This window comes from Arctopsyche grandis, chromosome 10 (genome assembly GCF_051622035.1).
Source record: "Arctopsyche grandis isolate Sample6627 chromosome 10, ASM5162203v2, whole genome shotgun sequence".
Lineage (NCBI taxonomy): Eukaryota > Metazoa > Arthropoda > Insecta > Trichoptera > Hydropsychidae > Arctopsyche > Arctopsyche grandis.
The window spans coordinates 18,654,012-18,681,167 of record NC_135364.1 but is presented as its reverse complement, the minus strand read 5'-3'; the positions used below and the strand labels follow the sequence as shown (position 1 = coordinate 18,681,167).

The window sequence follows — 27,156 nt, the reverse complement described above, 5'->3', positions numbered from 1 at the left end:
TATTTAATACACAGGTGTGATTGTTTGTGATAAAATCATATTAATACAAATTTTTATCACATTAATGAAAAATACTAATGTTGCATTGTATTGTGGTAAATTTATGCGTTATTTCACTAAAATATGTGAAAAGTTGAATCGTACTAGACAAGCGACCAGATCGGGGCGAAGTGTCGACGAAGGGAAGACACCGTGCGACCGCAAAGGGTTAATATTTATAGTGGTCACTTTGAATACCTGAACGATGTTTTGCTATGCAGTCTATCATTTTAACGACGAAATTGAAAAACTACCAGCTCGACTGGTACCGTAGGAACATTACGGTCACAGTTGTCCAAGTAATGGATCTTCCGCCTTTCTTATATGGCCGTTGACAGATACCAGTTCGTTTCCGAGCTTTAATTTATGCGTGCCTTATTGTTTTTGTTACAATCTATATAAAATTACAGCTAGAAGTACATAGTTCCCTGTCGTCGATTAGTGTTCTTTTTTACCAAGTACATAGATCTTCTCGAAATGGATCAGTGAATATTCCAAACCGTATTCTCGTTGGATAATGATATCTGTGCATTGTACATAATTCGGTGTGCATGCATTTGTGAGCCGCAAAGTACCGAAACGGTCCTGAGATGATTTATATGTCGTTGATTGTGTAAACGCTCCATCACGCTCTTTGCACACAAAATGTCGTCTTTTTATCTTTAACCCGTTCACGCAAAAGTCGCTTTGAATTAAAAAAAAAAGTAGTGTATTTATTGAAGTGCTTTTGCAGATTCGGTTCACGGTCAACGCTTGCCGAAATTATCGTTCGGTTCAATGCTGTAGTTTTGCGAACGTTTGCGGATTTTCTTTTCAGTGCCTTTTTATGCCGTGGAAATACTGTTGGATATGTAGTGTTTTTTATATTAAAAAATGGTATTATGATCTTTTCACGTAATCCAAAACGCTATAAATTCAATGAAAATGAACTCAAACTGTATATAAATCATTCCTTTGTTGAGTTGAAGTTTTTATACGTTTACGGTATTTCTAGTAAATCAAATAAGAAAATAGTATAGAATAGTATAGCTTTTCATAAAATGGTCTCAATTAAGTTGGTAGGTGTGAACGAATAAGTCAACGAGGTATGATACGATATGATATGATATTCCAGTGGTGGTGTATTCCATATTCTCCTATTTTGCCAAAAAATAAATAATACCAATTACAGGTTTCAAAATTTAAAACAACCTAAATAATTATCGCTATTTACAAATCGAATAGATGGATGGATGAAAGTAAAATATTCATGTTATTTATCAATTTTTTACCATGCTTTGAAAACAGTTTTATTAAATTTGAACTATAAATATGAGTATCAATTTTCGCAGTAGATTCGAAGAATTGCTAAAAAGCCTAATTAACTCAATTCTGATACTATTTATAAGCGATAAGCTAGCTGGTAATGGGCACAGTCTTCGAAGAATACCTACATATAATCAGGCTTGCTGATGCAAGACATAATGATATAATATGTATATGTATGATTCAAACGACACTGGATTTTACTCAAAATAACTATTTTTAGAATACACTCAGCGAAGCAATTCATCAATGGAACACCTCAAATTGGAGGAATCGTTTGCGATAAGCGTGGATTAAATTGTAGAAGGTTATCAAGAATGACATTGCGGTGGACGATGACGAGTTTCATGAGATTGAGTGCCAAACCACCACCATCACCATCACCGGAACCGAATACGAGACCTCCGTGTCATTCTATCGCCATTGACCAGATTCGCATTGTGCTGGCCCACATTTACTATTTACCATCACATCTATTTTGTTCAGATCCTGGGTTTTCAAACTGCTCCAAAGAGTGCCTTTAAAAAGTTAATATATTAACTTTAAACTATTGAACTAAGGGTTTATTGACGCCTGATAGTGAATTCAGTAAATATTAAACCTTCCACGACTTGGTATTAGACCTAGTTGCGAAATGTGGTTATAAAAAAATAGAGTTGCTGACTTTATTTTGGTCAATAGCTGCAGGAGGCTGATAAAGGGCAAGTTGTATGACGTTGTATATATCAATAATATTACGAGATGTTTAAGCTGTGAAACTTTAAAGCTGAAACATCAAAATTGCAGACAATATACATATGTACATATGAATGTACATAAGTTCAGCCCGTTTTAACTTAGCAAAGAAAAACTGCAGTGCATGCTTAGCTTAAAGTTTCAGAATGCTTACTTTGTACCACGCTGTAGTTCTAATTTTGTTTCGTCTCTTATTTTCCCCCCTCTCTTATGGTTGGGTCCGAGTAATTTACAATAATCCACATTGTAGTCCTTTTGGCACGTTTTCAATACCTTTCGGGGCACCTCATAGTATTTTACCTACCGGTACTGAGGAGAGAATTTCTTCAGGCATTCTGAATACGTGCCCCAGCTAACTTAATTGAGATAAACATTCATTTTACAAAGTAGTAAACTGTAAAAGGTAAAAGTTACAGGTACAGTACAGTTAGAAGTCCGGGTGGTCCCCTTGGAGACCCAGGGAATTTAAGGGAGGCAAAAGCCAAAAATCAACTATTGGGAAGAAATGGCAAACTCTATAAGAGTCAGAATTAAACAGTAGATAAATTTAAACTAAATTAAGATAATTTCTAGATAAGTACTGAAATGACGAGCACATTTACACAGCTCTGGGAGAGGGCAAGTTTACATAATTGCATTTCCCACATCTTATCTCGTTGAATCTGAATTTAGTCGAGTTATTTATCTCAAAGTGAAGTCTCTTCTTATCTTTTTTTCTTTTATATAACATTCATATGTAAAAAAAGTTTGAAAACTTTCGATTTAGTTGTATTCCATACATATGTGTGTACATAGAGGTACATTAAATATGTGCATCGTTCGTGACATTCGCGCAAACGTCTATTGTTTTTGTGCAAATGATGACCACCGGCTGACTAGCCGGATATAATGATGGTGATAATCAAGTTTAACCTTAACAAGGGATATATCGTTAAAATGCTATAAAACGTATATACAAAACACACAAATTTCATACGTTAAAGACCGGTTGACGTGACGAGTGAAAGCATTTTCCCAGTTAGAGTAATCGCGGTTGATCAGATGTGCTCCCATGTAAAATTGTGTCCAACACATGTGTTGTTATCAATTATTTTTGTATTTGTCTTATAAGTAGGTATTTAGACTGTGTGTGAAAATTCTGTCGGCTTTTTTTTAATTTTATTTTTTTCCGTAGGTTTCCGTCCGTAAAATTAGATTTCTAAATTGTAGCAATTAGCGGTTGATACGTTAAATTTGATGCGATTATTATGTATTCAAAAATTTATTAATGACAGCAGTCGGCACAGTGATTTATGATTTCGAACGAACAAATTATTATTGCCATTTAATTTTTTATTCACATTCGTTTTTTTTACATTTATAAAATCAGACCATAAATTGTTATTGGGCATGTCTGAAAATAGCGTACATTCCGAGTGAATAATTTGTTCGCATATGAGAGTTACATATATCTATATTAAAATTTATAGTAGGCTTTATACATACATATGTTCATTTAATTTCGTATTCAATATAAACGAAATTTTACGTGTTTTGTTTGCTTTACATTAACTTTCTTTGTTATATTTTAATGAAGTTTTAGATATTATGGCCAACGTGTAATATACATGTAGACGTTTTATGCGTATAGTAATGTTTCAACTAAATTGCCCATAAATTCTGGGCTACAAAAATAGGGCTATGCCAAGTTTTAGTATATGTAGTATCAATAAAATGATCTTCTATCAATGGTTTTTGCCAATGATGATGTATTGATGCGAAACTTGGACATTAAACGCCAAAATGCTACACAAAATCCAATGCGCTCTATGAAGAAGTATGGACCGCTGCATGCTCGGCGTAACGAGAAAATATAGGAAGCGGAATATGTGGGTGAGAAGTATGACTAGAGTAGTGGGTATAGTGGAGAGAGTGCAGAGATTGAAACGACAGCGGTTGGGTCATGTAGTTAAACGAAAGGATAAAAGAAGTGCTAGAATGATACTTGAGAGAATGTAAAAGGGTAAATGAAACACCGCAAGGAAGATGGGTAGATGAAATTACGAAAATATATGGGGTGAAATGGAAGAAAGTTGCGCAAAACAGAGACGATTGGGAGTGTGTTGAAGAGGCCTTCATCTAGCATTGGATGGTGAATGGCTGTAAATGATTATGATGACATCGATTAAGTTTTTCGGTTTGTAAGTTATGTATTTCGATGGCCAACACAATGAGGTAGTTTCTAAGACGGATTAATGGGTTAAAGGGGTTCATTTTCGAACATTCTAAGCTCACTACATCGATTCATATTCGATGTAATCCTATATCGAGGAGATTAGTCACTAAGTATAAGACGCATACAATATATGTATATAGGACAGTAGGACTAAAAATTAACGTAAATAAAATCGAACTAATATTCAACAGTTATTGCATGCCATTATATGATAAAACATTAGAAGTAGTTGAGCAAAGAAGAGGAGATAAGATACATGATATTAGGATGAAGTGCATTTGGGCGAATAAACGTCGTTTTTAAATTTAAAAAATGCCACTCTACCCGAAGAAAAAGATTTTCGATCAATGTGCTTTGCCAGTGATGGCGTACGGATGTGAAACTTTAACAAATCGAAGGAGTATTGAACACTGTGTGATCGTTATAATGAGGACAGATACGATATTAAATACTTGAGTGAGAAGTTTGACAAGGGAAGCTGATATAATGAAGAGAAAAGGGGCGAAAATACACAGCAAGGAACGTGGCACGTGAACGTCGACAAGTTCTTCTATATTTCTTCAAATATGGGATACACCGTTATCGACCACTGTCAAGCAAGGATAAATACAAGGATACAATTTTACCGAAAACGCTCCAGGAGGTCATTTTGGGACAGTGAGTGCTGGGCGTTCCAAGAATATGTGCAAGGCACGGCCCATTTTTTTCACACATTAAAATTATCTAAAAAAAAACGTGCCACGTTCATCGCTGTGTGTTTTCGCCCTAATGGATGAAAGTTGGACAAAGGAAGAACTGGAATGGTACCAGAGTGAATATAAACGAGGGGTGAGACGGATGACAGTGGATAGTGATTGGCTGTAAATGATGAAGTACCATTTCTCATCAAAATGCATTCTAGGACTGTAAGTAACAGTGTGTTACATGAACGTTGAATTAATTATTTCAAATTCTGCAAGGTACCTATTAAGAATCTGGGCCCTCCGCAATGCAACAGTGCGGGGGCGCTAGTTGCGCCACCGATCAAAGCCAATATGGTGCTGGTTTCAGTTTCATGTGAATTATTGATCTTGTCGTTCAAATACATATTGTGATATTTGTATACACGTCGTCTATATATCATTATCCCACTTATAGAATCGTATCGAAGTGCAGTGGGCGCGACAAGTTTTACCGTGTTTTTTATTGTATTTTAAACTAAACGTTTTATCAAAATAAATAGGAAATGCGTTCTACGTATGTGATTCATACCGGACATCATAATTTATTTATAAACGTTTCGCATTTTTTTAATTGGAAGAACCAGCCGGAGATAGGCGTGTAGATAATGCCATAACTTATGTACCTATGTACATACGTTTATAACAAGAGTTTTCTTGTTCATACAAATCGCCTTTGATATGTCTGAAATTCAATTACTAACCAAGAAAAACCTTGTAAAAAATAGAATTTTTGTGGAATAATAATAGCAAATTTTGATTGCAATAGATAATCAGAGCATTGATTATATATGTACATATGTATTAATTTTGAAAGGATATTGATGACAACGGCCAGTCGCTCAACACTGAATTGATGTTAAACGCAGACCGAAGACAGTTTGAACATAATTGGAAATATAATATGTGCACATATTGAGATAAATTGGGCATTTAGTGTAAAAAAAAAACTACTCATAGACATTAATCTTCATTCATCAATAGACGAACTGAAATAATTATTTCTCAAAAAAGAAAAAAAAACCACGATCACGTGCTTTTAATTTGGAAAAAAATGAATTTTTCACAAAACTTTGGGATAATCAGGTCCAAACGGAAAAAAATTTTCACCTATGACCAAAAATTTACAAAAGCAAGTCACGAATACTGCATATATGTACATTTACATACATATATGAATCTTCTCAATTCAGAAACTCAAACAGAATGTTTCACAGATGAATCGCAAAAAATAGCAAATTGAATACTTTTCATAATATTTGAGTGCATTTCCTTCCGGTCGGAGCCCTTTTACAAAGGACACTACAGATGACGTTATTTGACCCCATACCTCGTGCACAATCATTGCCATAAGCGTGCATAATCCTTCAGTGAGTCATGGAAGGTTTCGACGCAAATGTGCAATGTCGATAATACCTAAACATAAACTATGCTAAAGTGTCAGCGAAAATCGCAGAACGAATAGTCTGACAATAGTTCTGTCAAGTTAAGGTTTTGTAGGTACTAGTATTATCGCTCTGATGTACATACATATATTATATGTGTATTTGTATCGTAAATGTCACGCATGGTGCGTATCTACTGTTTGTTTTGCATTTCTAATGTATTAAATGCGTATAGTATGCATTATATTGAGCAGTTAACGGACTCGCCTGCACTCGCTCTCTATGCAGAATGATCGGCCACTTTCTATAGTGCGTTGTTGTAATAATATTTTAATGTCAACGATTGAGATTTGCCTTGCCGTTGTTGATGTTGCGGTTTCTGCCTACAATGACTCTTAACACGACGGGAAATTAAATCGTCAACCTTCATCGGGCCATATGCAATCCCGGAACTGTCTGAAGAGAATCCATTTTGAAGTAGAGGTCTGTCGTTTATTTCGAAATTTTGAAATTCTTAATCCAATTTTCGATGTATCAACAGCTGCTTTCTATATATTGCTGCTAATGGAATGCTTGTTACTGTGTGACTTTGATTCGTTGATTAACTTTGTGTGCGGTTCATTTAAATGGAAATAGAATTTATGGTTGTTGAGACACTAAAGTCGGTTGTTAATATTAAGAAAAGCACTCTATACCAGCGATTTTCAAATTGATGAAATAAAATAAACATGATAAAATAAAATAATATATATTTATAAATCAACGCACATAATCTTTGATTGGTTAAAAGAGAAAATTCACTAATGAAGATGCTGACGATAATACATGTAAAGATAGTAGGAATATAAGCGACAGAAAACAAGAAAGTAGAAATATCAAAACAAGAAAATACGATTCATCCTATTTATTAATGGGATTCTCAAATGCTATCATGTTCGGGAAGATCAAGAAGTTTGTTCTGTATCAAAGTTTTAGCTTCAGATAGTATGAGATCAAGTAAATTAAACTGGCACCTTGAAACTATGCATTCTGAATACGTTGGTAAACCCATAAATTTTTTGCCAATTATTATAGTTTGATTTAATAAACATGAGCAGACGTTCAGGAAAATAGTTTCTGTTTCATCAAATGCAATGCCAATATCGTACAAAGTTTCTTTCTGAATGGCAAAAATTAAAAAAACTATATACGATAGTAGAAACACTAGTTTTGCCAGCAGCTATTGATATGGTTGAAATAATGTTAGGCGAATCATGTGTGAAATCGCTTGCTGATAATTCAGTTGGAAGAAGAATTTCCTTGTTCCGTCAATTTTATTCTATTTGTATTTTTTTTTATTATTAAAAAATGTGTTGGTATTATTTCATGAAATAAAATAGGAGGCACCAAGAATAGATTTTTTTTCAAAAGGGAGACCTAGTAGCAATTGGTTTGGAAACCACAGCTCATACTTTTATTGATATGATGATAGTAAAGAGTGTCTGTATGTTGATGGACTTTTTTATAGACTTGAAAGGAATGAGGTTAACTCTTGGATGTTGATTTTATGAAAATAATCGAAATACTGAAAGTTTAAAATGAGCTTTCATGTGACAGTATTATTTCAGTTAAAATTATTTCTTATTTGCCACGATATGACGGTCGGTTTATATCGCATACATTATGTATATGAACTTAATTTGAATGAAAATATGAAATGCTTGTAATTACTCACGTATACGCGCGTTTAACTTTCTTAAATTATTCATGAAGTTTTATTTTATATTTTTTCATCTTTTACCGTTAAGGTTTTGATCTAAAACATCTGATTTTAAATTGTATTTTGCATAACCTTAAATTCCTTCTTGGCTTTGCAGATAATTATGTAATTCAATTTGTGGAATTTGTTATTTTTGTGTTTTATTTATCATAGTATTTATAGATAGATATCGCAATTGTTGAATATATTACATATTAAGATCATAAACAAACAATCATATATCACAATGACAACAATATAAGTTGATAAAAATTTATCTATGTCGTTTTCAAACGAAAGCGCTATTTTTTACATTCGATATCGTTTGGGTATTTTAAGTCGTCGTAATGTCTGCATTAAATATGATAATCTCTCGGATAAATTTGATCTAAATCTTCAAGTCTTAACGTTTGTTCTCATTTTTTTTTCTTTTTGTTTTAGATACGGGGGAATCTCAATTGAAGAGTGATGAAAACGATCACGGAATTGGAGTTGGAATCGGCAGTGGTACGGCTGAAACAGACGATGAAGGCATCGAAAGAGATTCTGGAGATGTTTTGGATGAACCAAATAGAAGATATTTCACTTGTAATGATGTTTTGGAGGTAATTTATCCGCATTTCGTACGTTAGCTCTATGAAAGATTTGGCCTCCAAGCTCTCAAGCGTTCATATTATAATTTCAATGATACACATTTTTCGTTAACATTCCCATCACTCACGTGGTTCTCCAATACCCACTTTTTGATACCATTACGTATCCAATTATATAACGTATCCGCAAAAATTTAAATTTGGACTTTGGAGAATGTTTTACCGGTCATTATATCGAAGGTCGTTGGGTATTTGTCTCGCGTAATGATGTATTGTCCGTATGCATAAAAGTTATAAGATCAACACCCACGGCATTTATCTGACAGATTTTTTTTTGTATTGATCTATTTTTATATTTCCAACAGTCATACTATTCCAAATATGTAATGGTTTTGATTTTATTTATCTTGATTTTCTTTGGAAGAGTTCATTTTTTCAATTTATACAATCAATCTGGACATGTTTTGGAGTAAAAATATAATTTTATCTCTCTGTGTGCTACATCTTTATTTGTTCGACAATTGTGTACACGTAATAGTATTGTACCACCCACTTATGAAGGACTTGAATTAACATATGTAATACAGATTTCCTTACCATTACCGAGGTCATGTATTGTGAAATTCGATTGCACAATGATTTCTGTATGGAAAAAGTAATGATATGGATTTGGCGTGATCTTTAATGGACCATTTATCTCTTTTATAAATGAGACTAGGTGATGTTTTGCAAACGTTCGATTGAACTTGAGACGACTTGCTTCGTAAATTCATAATATACCTATACAATTGAAAGGAAATCCAGTTCGACAGGAGATGATGCATCCTAATTTCAATAGCTGTATAAGGAAGTGATCTATCTTCAATACTATGCCACTGACCTCTGGATGTATATAGCATAATAATTCTGAGTTTTGTATTTATGTGGAATAGTTAAAATAGTTAACATGAGGTTTGTCTTTTGTATCAAACAAAGATGCAACACGAAGAAAAAAATGATGTGATATTTTTCTAACTACATATGTAGTATTATATGTATGTACTAGTGTTGTACCCGATGAAGTATCATCGCATGGGTGTTGGCATATTATTAAATTATTAAATAAAAAAAAAAAATTAAATTAATGTGTCGGTTCTGTTTGTGAATTTCTCGTCGAATTTTTTTCAAATATATTTCATTTAATATTTATATTTAAATATATTTAATTTAATATTTATATTTAATTGTTTAATATGAAAAAAAAATGGTAAAAATACCTACATACCTACTTGTAAACAATAAAAAACACCAATAGAAAAATTAATTAATTAAATAAATTTTCAATAGTTGGCGGTAAACGCTCAGAGACTTAGCGCCGTCTATTTGCCCAGAGGAAACATTGGTAGCAAACAGAATTTTTTATTTTCTTATTATATTCGTACGTTTTTTTGGCAGTGGTTTAGATGTGACGTACATATGTATGTCGAATTGAAACGACTAATATAGTGCGGCGAGCGTTATCTCAGATAGACAGACAGAATATCGGTATTATATATATGATGTACAGTATGTATTAAGCCTTTGTGTATTTTTAAATAAGACTTAACGTATTTATTTATTACAATTTTGTCATAGTGACATTACAGAGTAGTTTTAAGTCGCCACTATGGCTAATCAAAAAAAGAAAAAAAGTATACAATAAGATGGAAATAAAATAAAACACAATAAAAAAACAAACTAGCATAAATATAAAACAATTAAACAATCCCTCAATTAGATCAGCATATTTTTTAGATTTAACAAATTCAAGTTAATAGAAATCTGGTTGAGGAACTTCATGCCCCCGGCAACAGGCGACGAAACCATCAAATTGGTACGTGCCCCAGGTGATGTGAATATGGGATACTTCAAGTTCAATGGGAACTAAGGATGATTGTTCCATTGCTGTCTTCTGTATGAGATGCTTTATTTTTATTTATTTAATTTATATTTGGGAAAGGTGGCATAGCCGATGGACTCCATGGCTATGTATTAAACTGGCACACATATAAATGTATTTTGAAATCATATTCAAATAGTGGTGACAATAGGTAGGATGCTTTTATTGGTTTATTCTAATTCTATAAGGATCCGTTTCAACAATGAAATCAGATAAATTGGCAAACTCTGATAGGAAACAATCGACTTGGAGTCACAAATATCAAAATCTGACAAGCAGTACTACAGATATGTAATAATCCGAATAAATTATTTTCAATAGAGGTCAACCCATGGGATCAATCCCGGCAACCTTTCGGTGGCTAGAATTAACGCAACCACCAAGCCATGCTCAAATGGATGTTCATGATGTGAAGAAGATGAGATCAGTTATGTGATGAGCTTGGAACTATTCTATGTACATACATATGTACAGTGGATTAAGGAGAGGAAAACTCTAACCCTCGAACTCTGATCGATGGAGATATAAACAAAGAAAGAAAAACTGTTGGGATATCTTCAGCATGAGAGAAGAAGGAGTGTGTTCAGTGGTTTCACCCTAATGGTTTCCATGGGTTTCCGAAAACCCGTTGTTAAAAATCAAAAGTTTCTGGAAACCCGTTGTTAGAAATCTAAAAATTCATATAATTTTTGTCAAAAATTATACAAATCTTGAAAATTGTTTTCCAGGGTTACAATTTAGAAAAGGTCGTAGTCGGATTACATAGCAGGTAAAGAGAAAATACCTTTTTTCCGTTATGCACAAGCAAAATTAACTGTTCGCCGTTCAATGTCTCTGCAGTCTGCACATGGAATCATTATTTCTAGTAAAAGTCAAAGAGAAGCTTGATAAAAAATATATGTAGATTTACACTAAATTGTAAATAATATAATTCATAAATTATTTATTATCTACATACATATTTGAAATTAATCAATTCATTAATTATTTTAAAATATTAATTATTTTCGAGTAGGTTATAAAAGTATACATACATATTTGCATGTTTTATGCTTCTAAAGGTTCTTTTATGTATGTATGTATATATTGTATGATTTTATGTTTTTAAAATTCATTTTACTGTATATTTAATATTTTAAAATTTCAAGCTCTTTGGAAGTCTGCGAACACTTATTTGAAGTGTCAAAAATTTAAATTAGCAACGTAAAAAAATCAAATTATGTACAGTATTGAATTCAAATTTAACAGCTAGTGAATTTATATAAATAATCATTTGAAATATTATAACATTAGAATAAAATATAAGAAAAAATTTCATTCAAGTCTTTATTACGTAAAAATTGAAATTTATATTTATTTTGACGGATAAAAAAATTGGAAACCCGTTGTTCTAAAATTGGGGTGACACCACTGACTGTGTGTATCAACTATTAGGTATAAAATGTAGTGACAAAAATGAATACTTTTAGGTTAGGTTAGGGGATGACCGTTCTGAATTTTATATCTGTCAATGTTACACAAGAAAGCAATTTCAGAAGAATTAAACAACAAAAAAATTGAATGTAGAGGAAAAATTGAAGGTTAGGAATTATCTTTTAATACCAATCAGTAGCGATACGATCGTTAAAATCTCATAACACAGTTTGAACTCCGGACCTTTCATTCAGTAAGAAGTAACGAACGGAACGCTCCACAAGCGCATAACCATCGCTCCGATTGTTATTATTATGTCCAAATATACATACGTAGACAAATAAATAAATAAATATTACACGCGTGCATGAAAATGGAAAGGCATCGGGGAAAAAATCCACACAAAAGGCCATCACGATCTAAGTGAGGCACGTTTTATGAAACCTATAAATGAAATTCAGCTCGCACACACAGAGATCGGGGTCAAACTGCTGGCGCATTATATTCCACGCCGAGCAATTGTTCTGCACTCCACAAAAGTATACTTAATACACTTCTAGAGATGGCTTATCATCATCGGCCTGTGCAAAAGTGCCGAGAGAGAAGTCCGAATCGGAGATAATTCGATATTAAGCGGTCGAACGGAAAGCTACTGCCACCATTACTTAGCAATACAACGATTTTCACATCTCAAATTGGCTGTAATTTAATATGATACTATATGTATTAATTCGCTAGTTGATATGATCTCAAATTTTTAATATAAATATATACACTTTAATGTATATGTATAAAACAGGCACGTACGCCAGTGAAATTTGCTCTTTACAAGGCTATTCTTATTATCAGATAGGCTTAGATATTCGCAAAATGTTATGTTATCAAACATCTATTGATCTATGCATTATCCGTTTAAATTTAGTTTTTAATTAATTTATTGATTTTATTATAATGTAATCTGTGCTAAAATCTGCATGCTCATGTTGTTTTGACGAGGCGAACTTATTATGTATTAGAAATGTGAATATTTATCAAATGTTTTTGAAAAGTACTTCAGAATTAATTGTACTGGAAGTGTGACGCATAAAAGCACGTGCAGTTTGCAAAATTATTTCACACTTAAACTCAGGTTCATATTTAGATGTGCGGTTATAAATCTATTGGTTTCGATATGTATGTATGTATGTACGTAAATATTTTTACACCCTGATGTTGATCTTAATAGCTCCATACAAAATTTATCCTATCAACAACAAATCTCATCCGATCTAAATCGAGATCCAAAGCACGTGTACTACCAAGCTGATTGAAATGGGATATAGACAGAATTCGAACTGATTTGAAAACAGCACAGCACTGCATCGAAAAGACTAGTTCTATTAATACTATACGGCACTGCTCGTTTTCGGCAGGTTCTTGCTTGTTTTGGACAATTGCTAGGCATAATCGGCTTACATTGTATGTAGGGCCAATGTTCCAGGGCCCTGGGGGAGGGAAGCTGGGGTCAAAGTTCGAGGGCCCAGACTACTTGGGGGTCCCCGTGTTGAGACGTTCGACTGATCGATATTGATATTTTATATTATTCTACATAAAAATATGTATATACATTTTTTTAATGCTAAATGTTTATTATTTTTCGATCCGCGCATTCTTTGTTTCCATGGGAAATCGTACCTGTTATATCATACTTTCTTATTCGATCATTTCAAAAAATAATATTTCGGAAAATTTTCATACGCAAATGGAAACACTTTCGTTAATGCGGGTGCACTCGCCATTATGACGTCACGTCATGCGTGAATATTTCTACAGCGGCCGAAGAAAGCCGATTCTGCTTGATACGTTTCAGTGACACGTACTGCTGTATAATTTAACCAGCAGCGTGGACTAGTGGTCAGCATATCATGTATCGGTCACGGGTTCGAGTCCCACTAGAGTTCCGCCGCTGGTGAAACCTTGATATCTAACTCCAGGTCGATCGTTTCCTTTGAAAGTTTGCCAATTTTTTTGATTTTCACTGAAACGATTCCTGTGAATTGGCATTTCATTTCGAATCTGTCTTGCAAATTTCAAGCTATTCAGTGTCTTGAGGTTCGTCAATTTATATAATAAAGTGCTGCAAAAATTTCTCCATATATGTCAATGTGGATGATGTTTGTATGAATTCGCACTGTAAAAATGCTTGTACAATTGTATTGTATCAGTATTACATGTATGCATGTTCGATTGAAATAAAAAAATACAATAAATAGATCATGTCGGTTGCTGCTGTTTCGATAAGTCACATACACATTACGGAACATATGAATGTGTACATATACATAGAATGTACTATATAATATTTTTCGTTTACGAGCAGTTGCTAGCTTGAGCTGTGTTGGTATAAACGAAACTTTAATGCTTTATATTTTTATTATTTTGAAATTGAATAATATGCTTTTCAAAGGAAAAACGCTTTTCTTCGGTTTGATTTTTGAGCATTGAGTGGTACGTATTGATCGGTTGTATTTATTGCATTGTTTATGTTTTTGCAGAGATGTGCGTGGCATGGGGGCAGGGGAGCCGCAGCTCACTACCAAGCTGTGTGTCGCGCGCTGGTTGCAGAAGCTATGGAATTGACACAATTCCTGGCGCGCGTGCGCGATGGAGGAGCCAAGGACCTCTATCGGAGAGCTGATGCTGCCGCCTGCCGGGAGTTGGACAGTCTAAGATTTTCCGATTGGGTAATTTACAACATTCTATAAATTCACAAGTATGAAAAGTTTGCTACGTTTAGTACCAATAAAATTGGTCCTTTGAGCCAATAAAATTGGTCTCACGGACTTTTTATCGAAATTTGCCTCATTGTATTAGTCTGAAGGAATTCACAGATGAGGCAATTTATTGCCGTCAATCTATCACCAAACAGATTGCTCGGCAATCTACTACTGGGTGATGGTTTGCCGTAGAGTCTACAGCGTAAAGTCTACGACGTAGTGTCTACGTAGAGTGTCTCCATAGAGTCTACGGCTTTTGTTCACAATACAATCGATGATGATTCGAGCAAAATTTGATCCCAAAGCTTCCATCCCTATCAATGTGCTCCTAAAATTGTATTTGACAAATGAATCTTTGTTTGTCAGAAGATTATCAGAAACAAATCGGGGCAATCGATTGCTCGACAAATCGCTCGTAGCATAGCCTACTACGACATTTACCATACATGCGACTTATCGCTCGATAAATTGCCTCGTTTATTGTCTCCTTATCATCTATCATCTTATTTATCTAGAGAGCTTGTATTAATTTTGATCGTGATTTATCATTTTCGAATTATATATGTCAGACGTCGATCCGGAAATCTTATTAAAGAAGTGTTAGATTTGTTTTCTTTGTACATAAAAGCTTTTGTAAAATACCCACAGTATAAATCTGGACAGTGTAATTGCTTATGTCATTGAAGGCTAAGCTACAATACAAAGATTGCATATGTCGGAAGTAATTATATGTGTATTGATGTTATCCGCTAGTTTTAATGAAAAGTGTATAAATAGAAACGCTTGAAAGTGAATAGTAAAATGTTTACAAATTTAATTTTTGTGTGTCATTACCTGAAGTGTAGCGAAGTTGATTTGAGCACTTTATCAATTTCAGTTTCTTCGTAAAATTTAATGTGAGGAAATTGTGTCGAATTAATATAATTTTTAGCACTTTGTCCCTCAATTTACACGAATCGAAATTCCATCTTATATACTCGTAAATGCGGCATTTAAATTTCATATATAAATTCATACTTAAACCTGAGACACTTTTCATGGTTTTTGTTTGTATGAAAAAGGCTGATTTGATTTAATATATTAAATATTTCAAGTGGGCCACACGTTCGAAGTGATTTCTGTAATGAACATGATTCTGCAAAAAACTAAGCATATAGTGAAACTATTGTAATAAATCACATGCGTATTTTTTTTTGGGAAATACAACTTTTTTGCAATGTATAAAATTTGTTAATACTAAAGTAAGCAACATTAGCAATAAATACCTGAAACTATGACCAGGGCGATATTGTTTTGGGGCGGAACAAAATGGCAATGGGCAAATATTATACATATTAAATTATATTAAAAAAGTGATCAGTGATCAATACTGAGTACAAATCAGTCAAAATGTCGCAGTTGAAATTCATTATGCGTATACATTGAATTTAAACTAGAACAGTATCATTTTCGGGCGGGATAAGTTTCCAATGGGCCGTATTGGTAACACATTATATACACTAACATCTAGCGGAAATATAATAAACAACGTTTTCTTCTTCCACTATCTACTATCACACATGTATATGCAATTTTTTTTTATTTAGTCTAAAGGAGAATTTTGGTCCTAGCGGTTCATAGAAAATATTTAACGCTAAATCCATTGATTTAGTGCTAGTTATTAAAATTAATTCAACGTTTCTTCTTGTTTAAAAATAATTTTAATTTTATAAATATAAAATAATTGCCTATTTAGACCACTGCAGTGACCATTATTCATTCATGCTATAATTAATATCTGAACACTAGTCATGAATAGACTACGGAAAGTGATTAGGGCAAATATGTTTTGCTATTGTTAACTTCATCGAAAACCTTTTTTACAAGCTTTTTTTTTGCTTTCTTGCTTTCAGCTCTGTTATTTGCCAAATTCGCTCTGTCATTTCCCAATGTGTATTTTTATTTGCCGTAATCACATTCCGTAGTCTAATCATGAACTTGACATAAACGATTTTTGTGAAATAAAGTTTTAAGAACTTTCTACTAATAGGACTGTGACAAATCCAAAAGTAAAAGGTCAAATTTTACCAAAAATACCCTAGGATTTATATACTGTAGGTTGCCGACTATCTTGCGTGAATCTTTTTCGGCAGAATGTCAATTTGTACATATGTATAGGCAAAATGAATAATTAAATCCAATTTGGTGTTCAAAAATTCTCAAGAATCGTCGATTTAACAATCGAAATTAACAGGACTCCGTACAAAATTCAATTACAACGTCACCGATTTCTAATTAATTTTCTTTTTCTGTGTCGTATTTTATTTTAACAATTTTTCTAGTACTACCACCAATCTAATGCTCGTTATATGATATTTTTAAAAAGTGTTTGCCGTACCTAATGTCGAAATAATTGCACTTACCGAGAGAACAACGAACGAACGGTGCGTTGCTTATGTAAAGAAAAAACCAAAACTAAAGACCCCACAGTAACGACTCTAGTTAAGAATTATTATATTTGCACAACGCTCGGTCGGAGCGTTACCGACATCGCATCCAAATAGGAGGAAATTCATCTTACGAATCGGAAAGATCGTTATCGATAAGAAAACTCCACACACTTTCGAATGCCGCAACATCCTGCAACCTAACCTAACCTAACCGAACGTTTTCCGCTTGCGAAACTATGCCAATAATCTCGAACAATGCGATTTATATTAAGATTATCGAAATAACAATAGTAATTACTTATGTGTGTAACCATATTCCTGTACTGCAATTGTAATTCTAAAAGAATTATAATTTATTTTAGTCCCACCGTAGGATATGGCTGGCACTGCAAGTATGTAACATTTATATCCTGTAAATGCATGCTCAATTGATCTGTGTAGTTTTGTTTATAACCATTACTATGCATATAATTTTTACTTACCATTCATTTTTCTTGCTTATAGGCACGATTTTGGATGCAAGTAATCGGCGAATTGAGGATGGGGGTCAAGCTAAAAAAGGTCGACTTTTCATCTTGTACTCCTATTGAATACGAAATGACTCCGTATGAAATTTTAATGGACGATATTCGTTCGAGGAGATACAAATTGAGAAAAGTCGACGGAAATATTCCTCCTAGGTATCTTATGTATATATTCATTTTATTTTCATAAAATATGTTGATGATGTATGTATATATTTAAGTTTTGTTTTAATTTTTAGAGTGAAGAAGGACGCTCATGCTATGATCTTGGAATTCATTAGAAGTAGGCCTCCATTGAAAAAGGTATTGTATTATATATTTCATATGTTATTTGGGTTATTATTGTGTATTTCAAGTGGGATTTTGTCGCAGGCCTCGGAAAGGAAGTTACCACCGGCTACTGCTCGGGAAGCTACGCCCAGAGAACAGCTATTAGATTCAATAAAACGAGGACGACCCTTAAGACCTACCCTCACCAGATCAAGATCGAAACGTGAGTATGCTTTGCTTGAATTTATTTACAGTATGACTGTTCATAATTTTACTGTTCACTAATTGAATTATTGTCTAACAAGGTATTTTCAATCGGGATTCAATGTCCTTTAACAAAGTTAAGTACATTTATCTAACGTAGATCTTATTTATTTAGATTTTTTGGTTCTTTTAAAGTATCATATTGTTGAATGTATGTGTATATTTTTTATTGTTCATTTTAGAATATGTATTCCTGACGAACCTCACAAATCCTGAAAATCCCAGTCCAAACTTACACCCTTATTTTATTTGGTTTTTGGAACTCTTTATTACAACTATTTTGCGGTGAAAAAATTTTTTTCTTGATTGCATGCGATGTGATAATTTTAAATTCAAAATTAAAATTTAAATAGTTTTTTTTATATTGTTTCATTTATTTTTTAGTATTGATTGTAGTCTAGAGACATCTATTGGCAATGGTAACAAACTATAATAATAAATTGATCGTAGATCAAAATAACATTTTAAACTTTTCATAGATGTCTCTATTTAATAATTTTTATTTTTATATACTACTACTAATATAAAATGTTTGCATTTTCATTTAACATTCAAATTTACGATGCATAAATTTTGAATGGATTTTATGGATTTACTACGATGCATTCATCTTTATTACTACTTGCCAATTTTACATAACGATTCCATAACAACGTTCGCACAGCGCATAACACGATTGCAATTTCAGCAGATTTGCAATGACGCAGGTCGCGCAACTCGCCGTGGGAAATAGGGCCACGATTCGCATTTGCGAGATAAATCTGGTGTTATACATTATATACCTATCGTCTATATAATACACCTATACACGTCAATAACGATACTTTTACTTGCTACAATATGTGAAGGCACGACAGGAACCAAAACAGGCTCTCAACCGTCCTCTCACTCGCTATCTCGAAATTTTGTCGGTCATACACGATACGATACGATAATTAACTGCATATTCGGAATTTTTGCCTGAATGTAAATTGGCAACACCCAAAATATGACTTGCAATAAAAAAAAATCACGGAGAATGCTAAAAATTATATTCAAACATATCGAAACAATTCTTTTTGTGGAAATTACATTTTTTTTGGTATCAAAAACTTGACATATCAAATTGAATGATGGCATTATTAGCTAAAAATATGTGTAAAATCCCAATTGAATTATTTAAAAGAATTATTTTTTGAGTTAAAGACAGTTTAAACATCTTAAGTAGATTCAATATGAATAAAAATTCAAATGATTTCACGATGTACATATATATTACAGTCCAAGTGTTCACTCCGGTCCATTCATGAACATACCAGTTTGTTCATACACTAACTATTGGTTTTAGTTTAAGTGCTAGTAGTCAAAATTTTTCTTCAAATAGACTCACTGGGTGTCGCATGAAACTTTTAGCTGTTGATACCTTTGAGATGTCAAAACGCCAAGGATTTAAAAAATTATAAGGAAATCCTATAGAAACCACATTTATAACGTTGTTATAATTCCCGTTTTCGCTAACATTAAAAAAATGCAACTCGGCTTAAGCATACATATGTAAATCCATACATACATAAAAAGATGGAACAAACCATAGAGCTGGTGCATGAACAAACTAGTCCGTTTGTCAATTTGTTGTTTTGTGCACACTAACTGGCCAGATTGTTTCGTGTATGAACGAAATGTACACTTGGACTATAATATATACATATTTTAAAGGTCTCATTACATTATTATAATAAAATTGATGATAATAAAGCGAGGGTCTTGGATTTTAAAAGGCTAGCGGAGGATCTAATAATACATATCTATATTCACTGTATTTTTTTATCACTATTTATTTATATGTATACTTTCGACATGTTGCGGATGAGATGTTCCATCAATTTAATTACAAACCGGTAATAAATCAGTGTAGTGAAACTTTTAAGTGCTATGTTGCGAAGCTCCCATTCGATTTTTGGTAAGTTATATGAGGATTGTGTTTATTTGACTGCGTACTTTCATTTCAAAGAAAAAAATATAGTGTATGGCGGGCATTAGTAAAACCGCTGGAGGCTTTGCGGCTACGGAAAATGTACTATGCAGTGGTCCAGTAGACACCGGTCTGGGTCGTTGTTGCTCGTCTCAATCTTTCGTTTGTCTTGCTGATCTTTAATAAACGTCGATTTCCCATTATTGTACTTCCGAGTTTGTTTACGGCCGAGTTCAAGTGGCGCTATTTTTTTTTTCAATCTCCGTTTTGGTTAATTGGATCAATTTTCGTCGGATCGTTTGTTTGCTTTTTTTTTGTCTTACAACAATCGCCGTGAAAGCCACGCGTATTTATATTTAGTATTGTGTTATTGTGCGAATTAACCTTGGACTAATAGGATCTTATCAACATGACTATGGATATTTTAACTGGTAAACTTTACATTGTTTGGTTTGGTTACTAATTATAGCGCGACTGTTCAATTAGAAAACGTAACGATTAAATTAAATAATACTGTATTGTTTGTATTTCAATTTAACCTAATCTTGAGATGCGTAAACATTGATAATTACTAAAAATAGAGAACTTAAATATTAAATTTGATCTTAATTTATTGTTTTTTGATAGTCGCTGTTTTCATAAATCAATTTTAATATTAGTTAATTTCAATATTTGAAGATTGTCTTTTTTACAATGTTCAGGCTGAAATTCAATTCATGTAACTGTTTGAGCTATATTTCACAAATTTCGATCTATTAATAAAAATAAAATCCTAAAAATATTGCGCCAAATATTTTGGCGCAAAATTTGACCTTTCACTTTTGTTTGTACTTTTGTATTTTAAAAGTGAAAAAATCATAATCATAGTTCTCTTAATATTAAACTTTTAAAATGTTATTTCAAGAAAATCGTTTTTATGAAGTTCATGACTAGATTACGGAAGGGTGATTAGGGCAATGACAAATAGCAATACACATTCCAACAGAGCTAAAACCAAGAAAGCAAAAACAAAAGGTTTTCGAAGTTAATGAAGTTAACAATAGTAAAAACTATTTACCCTAATCACCTTCTGTAGTCTATTTATGACTAGAGTTCGGATGATAATTATTAGTCTTAGGCGGTGGAGCGTGCTTTTTCCGGGAAAGAGGGCGTTTTGGGGCTATTTTCCAGGAAACAGGGCAAACTACAAAGCTAGAGAGCAAAAAAAAAGGTTCACCATAAAAATGAACAATGGTGTGCAGGGTTGCGCCGGCCTTGAAAAAATGGTCACTTCAAAGGCCGAACTGGGCAATTGTCTTACATTTTTCAAGGAATTATTATAATTTATAAAATAAAAATTATTTTTTGAACAAGAAGTCAACGTTATATTGATTATATGTCATTTTAAATAATTTAAACCAAAGATGTAATTTTAAATCAATACATACATATCTAATATTGGCGTTGAATATATTCTATGAATCGCGAGGGCTAAAATTCTCCCTTTGATTAATTAAAAAACAATAGTGCACCAGCCAAGGACATGTTTCAGGTTGTTAGTGAAAGAAGAGAACGTTGTTTGTTATATTTCCGCTAGCTTTAAATATATTATTTAATTTACATAATGCGTTACAAATGAGGCCCATCAGCAACTTGTCCCGCCTCAAAAGGATATTGCCCGTCAAAATCCGAGGTCTATAGGGCGAATTAGGGCACCGGAAAATAACGATACACGTTCCAACAGTGATGAATGCAAGAGAGGAAAAAAAGGTTTTCCTTTCTTGCTCCAATTCTCCAAAAGCATATTGCCTTAATCATTTTCCGATTGTCTTGTTTTATTTTCCACTGTTTTCGACTACTAAAAAGCAATACAAAATCAGCACAGACGAATAAAGGCAAAGATTTAAGACGACTAGACTAAACATTAATTGATAAATTAAAGCAAATCTGAAAACGGTACAAAAGTGTGGCCTATGTTTTTCCGGCATCAGTTAACGTCAAACTCTGAGCAAAAAAAAAAGTCACCTGTCAAAGTCCATGCAAAAAACTGGCATTCAGTATGTACATATGTACGTAAGTACATCGACCCACGTAGTACAGTTCAAAACTTAATTATATTTTCAACTTGCATGTATGTATGTAATGGGATCAATAGATTTACCGTCTATTAGAATTCGGTTACATGCTGTAACGTTATGTTAATCTTTAACACACTAACATTGTTTCTTAAACGTACCGATTTGCTACAATTACTTCTGTTTTACAGGCTTACATATATTTATTTTCACATAAACGATAAATCATCATTACTCAGCTGTATTGAAATATAACCAATTTGTTACACATCATTCGAGTGAACATTGAATATTCAAGGCGATCTTTGGAAATCATCTGGATCGCAACCAGACACGCTTTGTTATACATACATATTACTACATTTGGCAATCGTAATATCAACGACCACAAATTTTCGACGTGGCAAATGTTACAAGCACGACTAATAATAAACAGTGTTGAGATGGAGAAAGTGGCCATTGGTACAGTGAATGCTCTTTTATATTCGACTCAATCCTTCGCTCGTTCGTTCTTTTTTTTTCTTTTCACGAAAGACAAAACCGTTTAATCTTATCATGGCGTGCAGTGACTAAATTTGAATAAAGTGGAAAAAATAACAACATCGCCCAAATACGATTTGTTCAATGTTTTCGGTTTAGTTAAGCGTTGTTCGGTTCCGGTTTGCAGGTTCTATCCAAACGTATGTATGTACGTAGATAGAACCATAAAGGTCAAATCCCACGCGGAAATTCGGGATACAATTTTAAATCTATCTCGCTTCCAATTTTGGTTGACGTTTATTGTGATTTAATTTTATTTTATTTTTAACTTAAACGAAATGAAATTGACTTTTTGCACCTACGTTTTATATTACATACCTATAATGGAAGACCACCATAAAGGGATGTAATATTCTTTCGTTCTGAGATTCTAAATCAGTTTTATGAATACATTTTAAATTAAAAATTCAAATCAAATAAGTATATGAATCTATTATTCATAAATTTTTATATCGAAAACTAGCGTTGCGCCCGTTGATATTTCAACGAGTGGTTTTGGGAAGGAATTCATACATGAGCCACACCCGAGGCTATTTATTATCTTCAATCGAGGTCAACTATGGGATTGAACCCGTGAACCTCTCGGTGGTTAGCGTTAACGCAATCACCGACTTATACTGCTGGCTTGTAATATACATATGTACATGCTTATTCTAACATATTTAACAATAAACATTAAAATCAAATCTTATCTAACTTTAGAAACATGGATGAAAATTTTATACATACAATGTATGTATTTGGCTTGTTCGTAACTTATACACACTTATTTAAGCAAATTTTACTTGAATGTAACGTAATTCAATTTTAATTTTGTTGTAATCATATACGTTTGTTTAGTTTTAGAGTTTTTTTTTTATTTTTTTTTATTTTACATACATATTTTCACATACATATATACAAATATACCAGGAAGGCTTAACAGGTAAACCCCAAATGCGCCTTCCTGGTCCACATAATTATTACATAGATACATGTAAATCTAAATATCTGACATCTATGGTCAGTATACATATATTACAAACATCGTATTAATACGATAAATAACGATGAATAACTTTCATGAAACAATACGAATTTTATATTCGATAAACAACCACAGAGACATCTATGGTGAGTAATATGGCGAAACCTAATATATAACAATAACTAAAGGTTCGCAACAGAAAATTGGGAAGGAAACGCCAATTTTACAGGAATCGTTTCAATGAAAATCAGAAAAATTGGCATATTCTGATAAGAAACGATCGACCTAGACAAATCAAGGTCTGGCCAACAGCGAGACTTAGCGGGAATTCGAACTCGTAACATCAAGTACGAAATAATTCAACATTCACCACTAGACCACGCTGCTGGTTAGAGTTATGTAATTAAGATAAATATAAGTGTATATAGTATGTATTAAACTAGCTAAATAGATCAAGCCTAATGCGTCCCAGGAAGAGTAAAAATAAATTTATTTATTATTATATTTACATTCTGTATTTGTTTAGAAACATTATATGTAGGCTAATTTCGGAAATTGTTATTCTAGAAATTATAAATTCAATCTAACGTCTTTTTACGATTCCATTAAAAATGTTATGGGTAGGCTCGCCTATTTAATCAATTTTTAAGGTCATTTTCGACGCAGACGATTTTTTATATTATGCGTTATTCTTATTATACCTATCAGAAAAATATTATCAACTCGAGCGAAATTGAGTTTGCAAATATGTAAGTCTGCAACCCACGCATCCCCTAAGACTCATTTACCAATCCCCAGGAGATCCATGGAACACTGGTTGAGAACTCCTTTTCTAATGTAATCCCGCCGCTTATCGTTACTGTTTCATCGCCCCTCAAATTGAAGTTAGTGAGTCATTGCGAAAATGGTAATGCATTTTATTAAACACGCTATACATATGTAAATACTATGTATGAATCAAAGTTTCTCTAGTTTTAATGATAAATGTTTTTTCATTGATAACAAATTCGAGCTGTTGAATTTTCGAGTCTTCAATCTTGATCCTTACAATATAAATAATAGAAGGCGAATCCAAGTACAATGGTCCTTCGTCTGGAGGACGTTTGTAAGTCACTGGTATTTAATTTTGCAGGACATTTTGCTATGTGGAATTTAAATTTGTACTCGTTAAATACGAGGGAGGATAATGTACGAGTCTGAGAGTTTCTCAATGTTTTGAATTTTGAATCAAAAACATTTCACGTCAGTACGAATGTTTCCATCTATATTTAATTTCATGGATGTGTGCAGCAAGGAGAAAAAATACGCGATTGCTATTGGTCGGAACATCTTGTTTATTTTATTTTTTATTTAATTAATCGTGTAATCTCACAGATCGCTCTAATGCGACGAGTGTACTATACATATTAAGAAATACACCAAATTATATATAAATTTTATACGATAATCATCCACATAGATATTTATGGAGAAATTAAACTTTGAGACGCAAAATAACTCAAGATATGCCAAAGAGATAGGGGAAGGAATGCAAATTTTTGAAGGAACCGTTTTAATGAAAATCAGGAAAATTGGCAAACTCTGATAGGAAACGAGTCACAAACCAAGATCTGGCCAGCAGCAACTAGTGGAACTCGAACCCGTGACCACTCGTTCATGCTGCTGGTTATTGCTATTTAATTGTTAGCTGTTTTCGTTTATATTTCACTTCATTGATGTTTGCAGTAGAAATACGCCATACCTATTCGTCAGGACATCTTAGCTTATTCCACTATGATTCTTAGCTGCTTCCGTCTATATTTCACTTCATTGATGTTCGCCGTAAAGATTATAATACGCCATTTATATTGGTTAATTGAAATGTTCTGAATAATAGGAATTGCGTATTTTGAGATTTACATATGTTAGATGTTCAACCAATAGGAATGGAACTTTAGAGTTTTCCTACTAAAATGAAATATATATAGCAATCCCAAGCAGAGCTGGATATTTTCGTTACACAAACACACAATGGTTCTATTTTTGAATCGTCTAAATCCTTAATTCAATCTGAACACCTCAAACGCAAGACATTTATTTAACGTGGGTTACATTTTACCACGCTTGGGCAACCTTTGACACTTATTTGCTCGCCAGATTTTATTCAGAAATATCTAAATATATACCTATGTATAAATACTCTGAAAATGTCAAAGTTTGTGAAACGTCGAGGTAAACCAGGGGGGTGTTTAGGGGGTGATTTAAGGGGGCGCACCAGAGGGAGGGTATGGCGCATTGCGCAGGCGCGTCCCGCAACCACGGCCAGTACGGCTCTGACCCGAGGCAGGGGCGTGCGCTTGCATAGGGGCCGGGGGAAGGTGATGGCGGCATATTTACACCCGAGTAGAGTCTCACCCCAGTCCAGGGGCGTGCGATGAAGGAGTGTGGAAGAGGCGGCAAGGGCGGCAGATCTGCTCTTCTCCTTGTCGGAGGGGCGCCCAGGGCCGTAGTCGGTCTGGCGCAGCCGCCCCAGTCTCCGGACGAGCCTGTCGTTGACGTAGCCCAAGACCAATCCTACTGGCAACCAGTGCCAACTTCCAGAAAGTCCAAAGGCAACGTATCCATTCACTTCTCCACGGCCACGTGTTTATTTTTAAACACGCCATTATAATCTCGTGTTAATTGTATTAAACGATACTGTCCGGTCGTTCAACCGACGAATCGACCGTGTAAAATAGGTCCGATTGTATGTTTATCGGTCGATCCGTGTGTGCATAAATAATTTAGGCTCTGATCTGTAACTGATAATATTATACTTGAAATTTAGGTCAACTTAGCTGTTGAAGACGGGGCTGGTCGCTCAAAGCTCTTATTGTGATCTACATATGTAAATTATTAAAATAAAAACCCTGGGCAGAGCTGGATATATACATATGTACGTATGTTTATGACATCATAGAAAGCTACCAGTTTTGTTTTAACATTGTTTAAAAATGTTTATATGTATGTGTAACATAGCAACACGAAAATAAGTTGCGTCAATTTGTACGAATATAAATGAAGTGTATTTATAATTGTTTAAATATAATTGTTGAATCTGTTTATAGCATATCCAAGTACGTATTTCTATACAAAATCATTGATATATTTGTATATTAAATCGTGCTCAAGTGCAGATGTTTCAGAACTATGAAGCGGTTTGCTATAAAGTTGAATGGGTTGTTTGCGTGTTGCTATTTTTATTGTACATAGAAATTATTGTATCAAATGTAGACGAAAGTGTATCAATTTTTCTCCTTGTAATCTGATGAATATTTTTATACGTTTTACATATACTTTGACAGGTGATACTACTTATTTTT

At 33.4% G+C, this 27,156-nt stretch overlaps 1 protein-coding gene across 1 annotated transcript in view; it reads left to right on the top strand.

The window, feature by feature from the left end:
- The window catches only part of spir (spire type actin nucleation factor), a 75,930-nt gene that overhangs the window by 35,890 nt on the left and 12,884 nt on the right, over positions 1-27,156 (top strand). Inside the window, exons 4-8 of the mRNA XM_077439299.1 lie at positions 8,578-8,741; positions 14,595-14,783; positions 17,750-17,925; positions 18,009-18,072; positions 18,142-18,262. Of these exons, the coding sequence (XP_077295425.1) occupies positions 8,578-8,741; positions 14,595-14,783; positions 17,750-17,925; positions 18,009-18,072; positions 18,142-18,262 (714 nt within the window). The remainder of the gene's footprint in view (positions 1-8,577; positions 8,742-14,594; positions 14,784-17,749; positions 17,926-18,008; positions 18,073-18,141; positions 18,263-27,156) is intronic.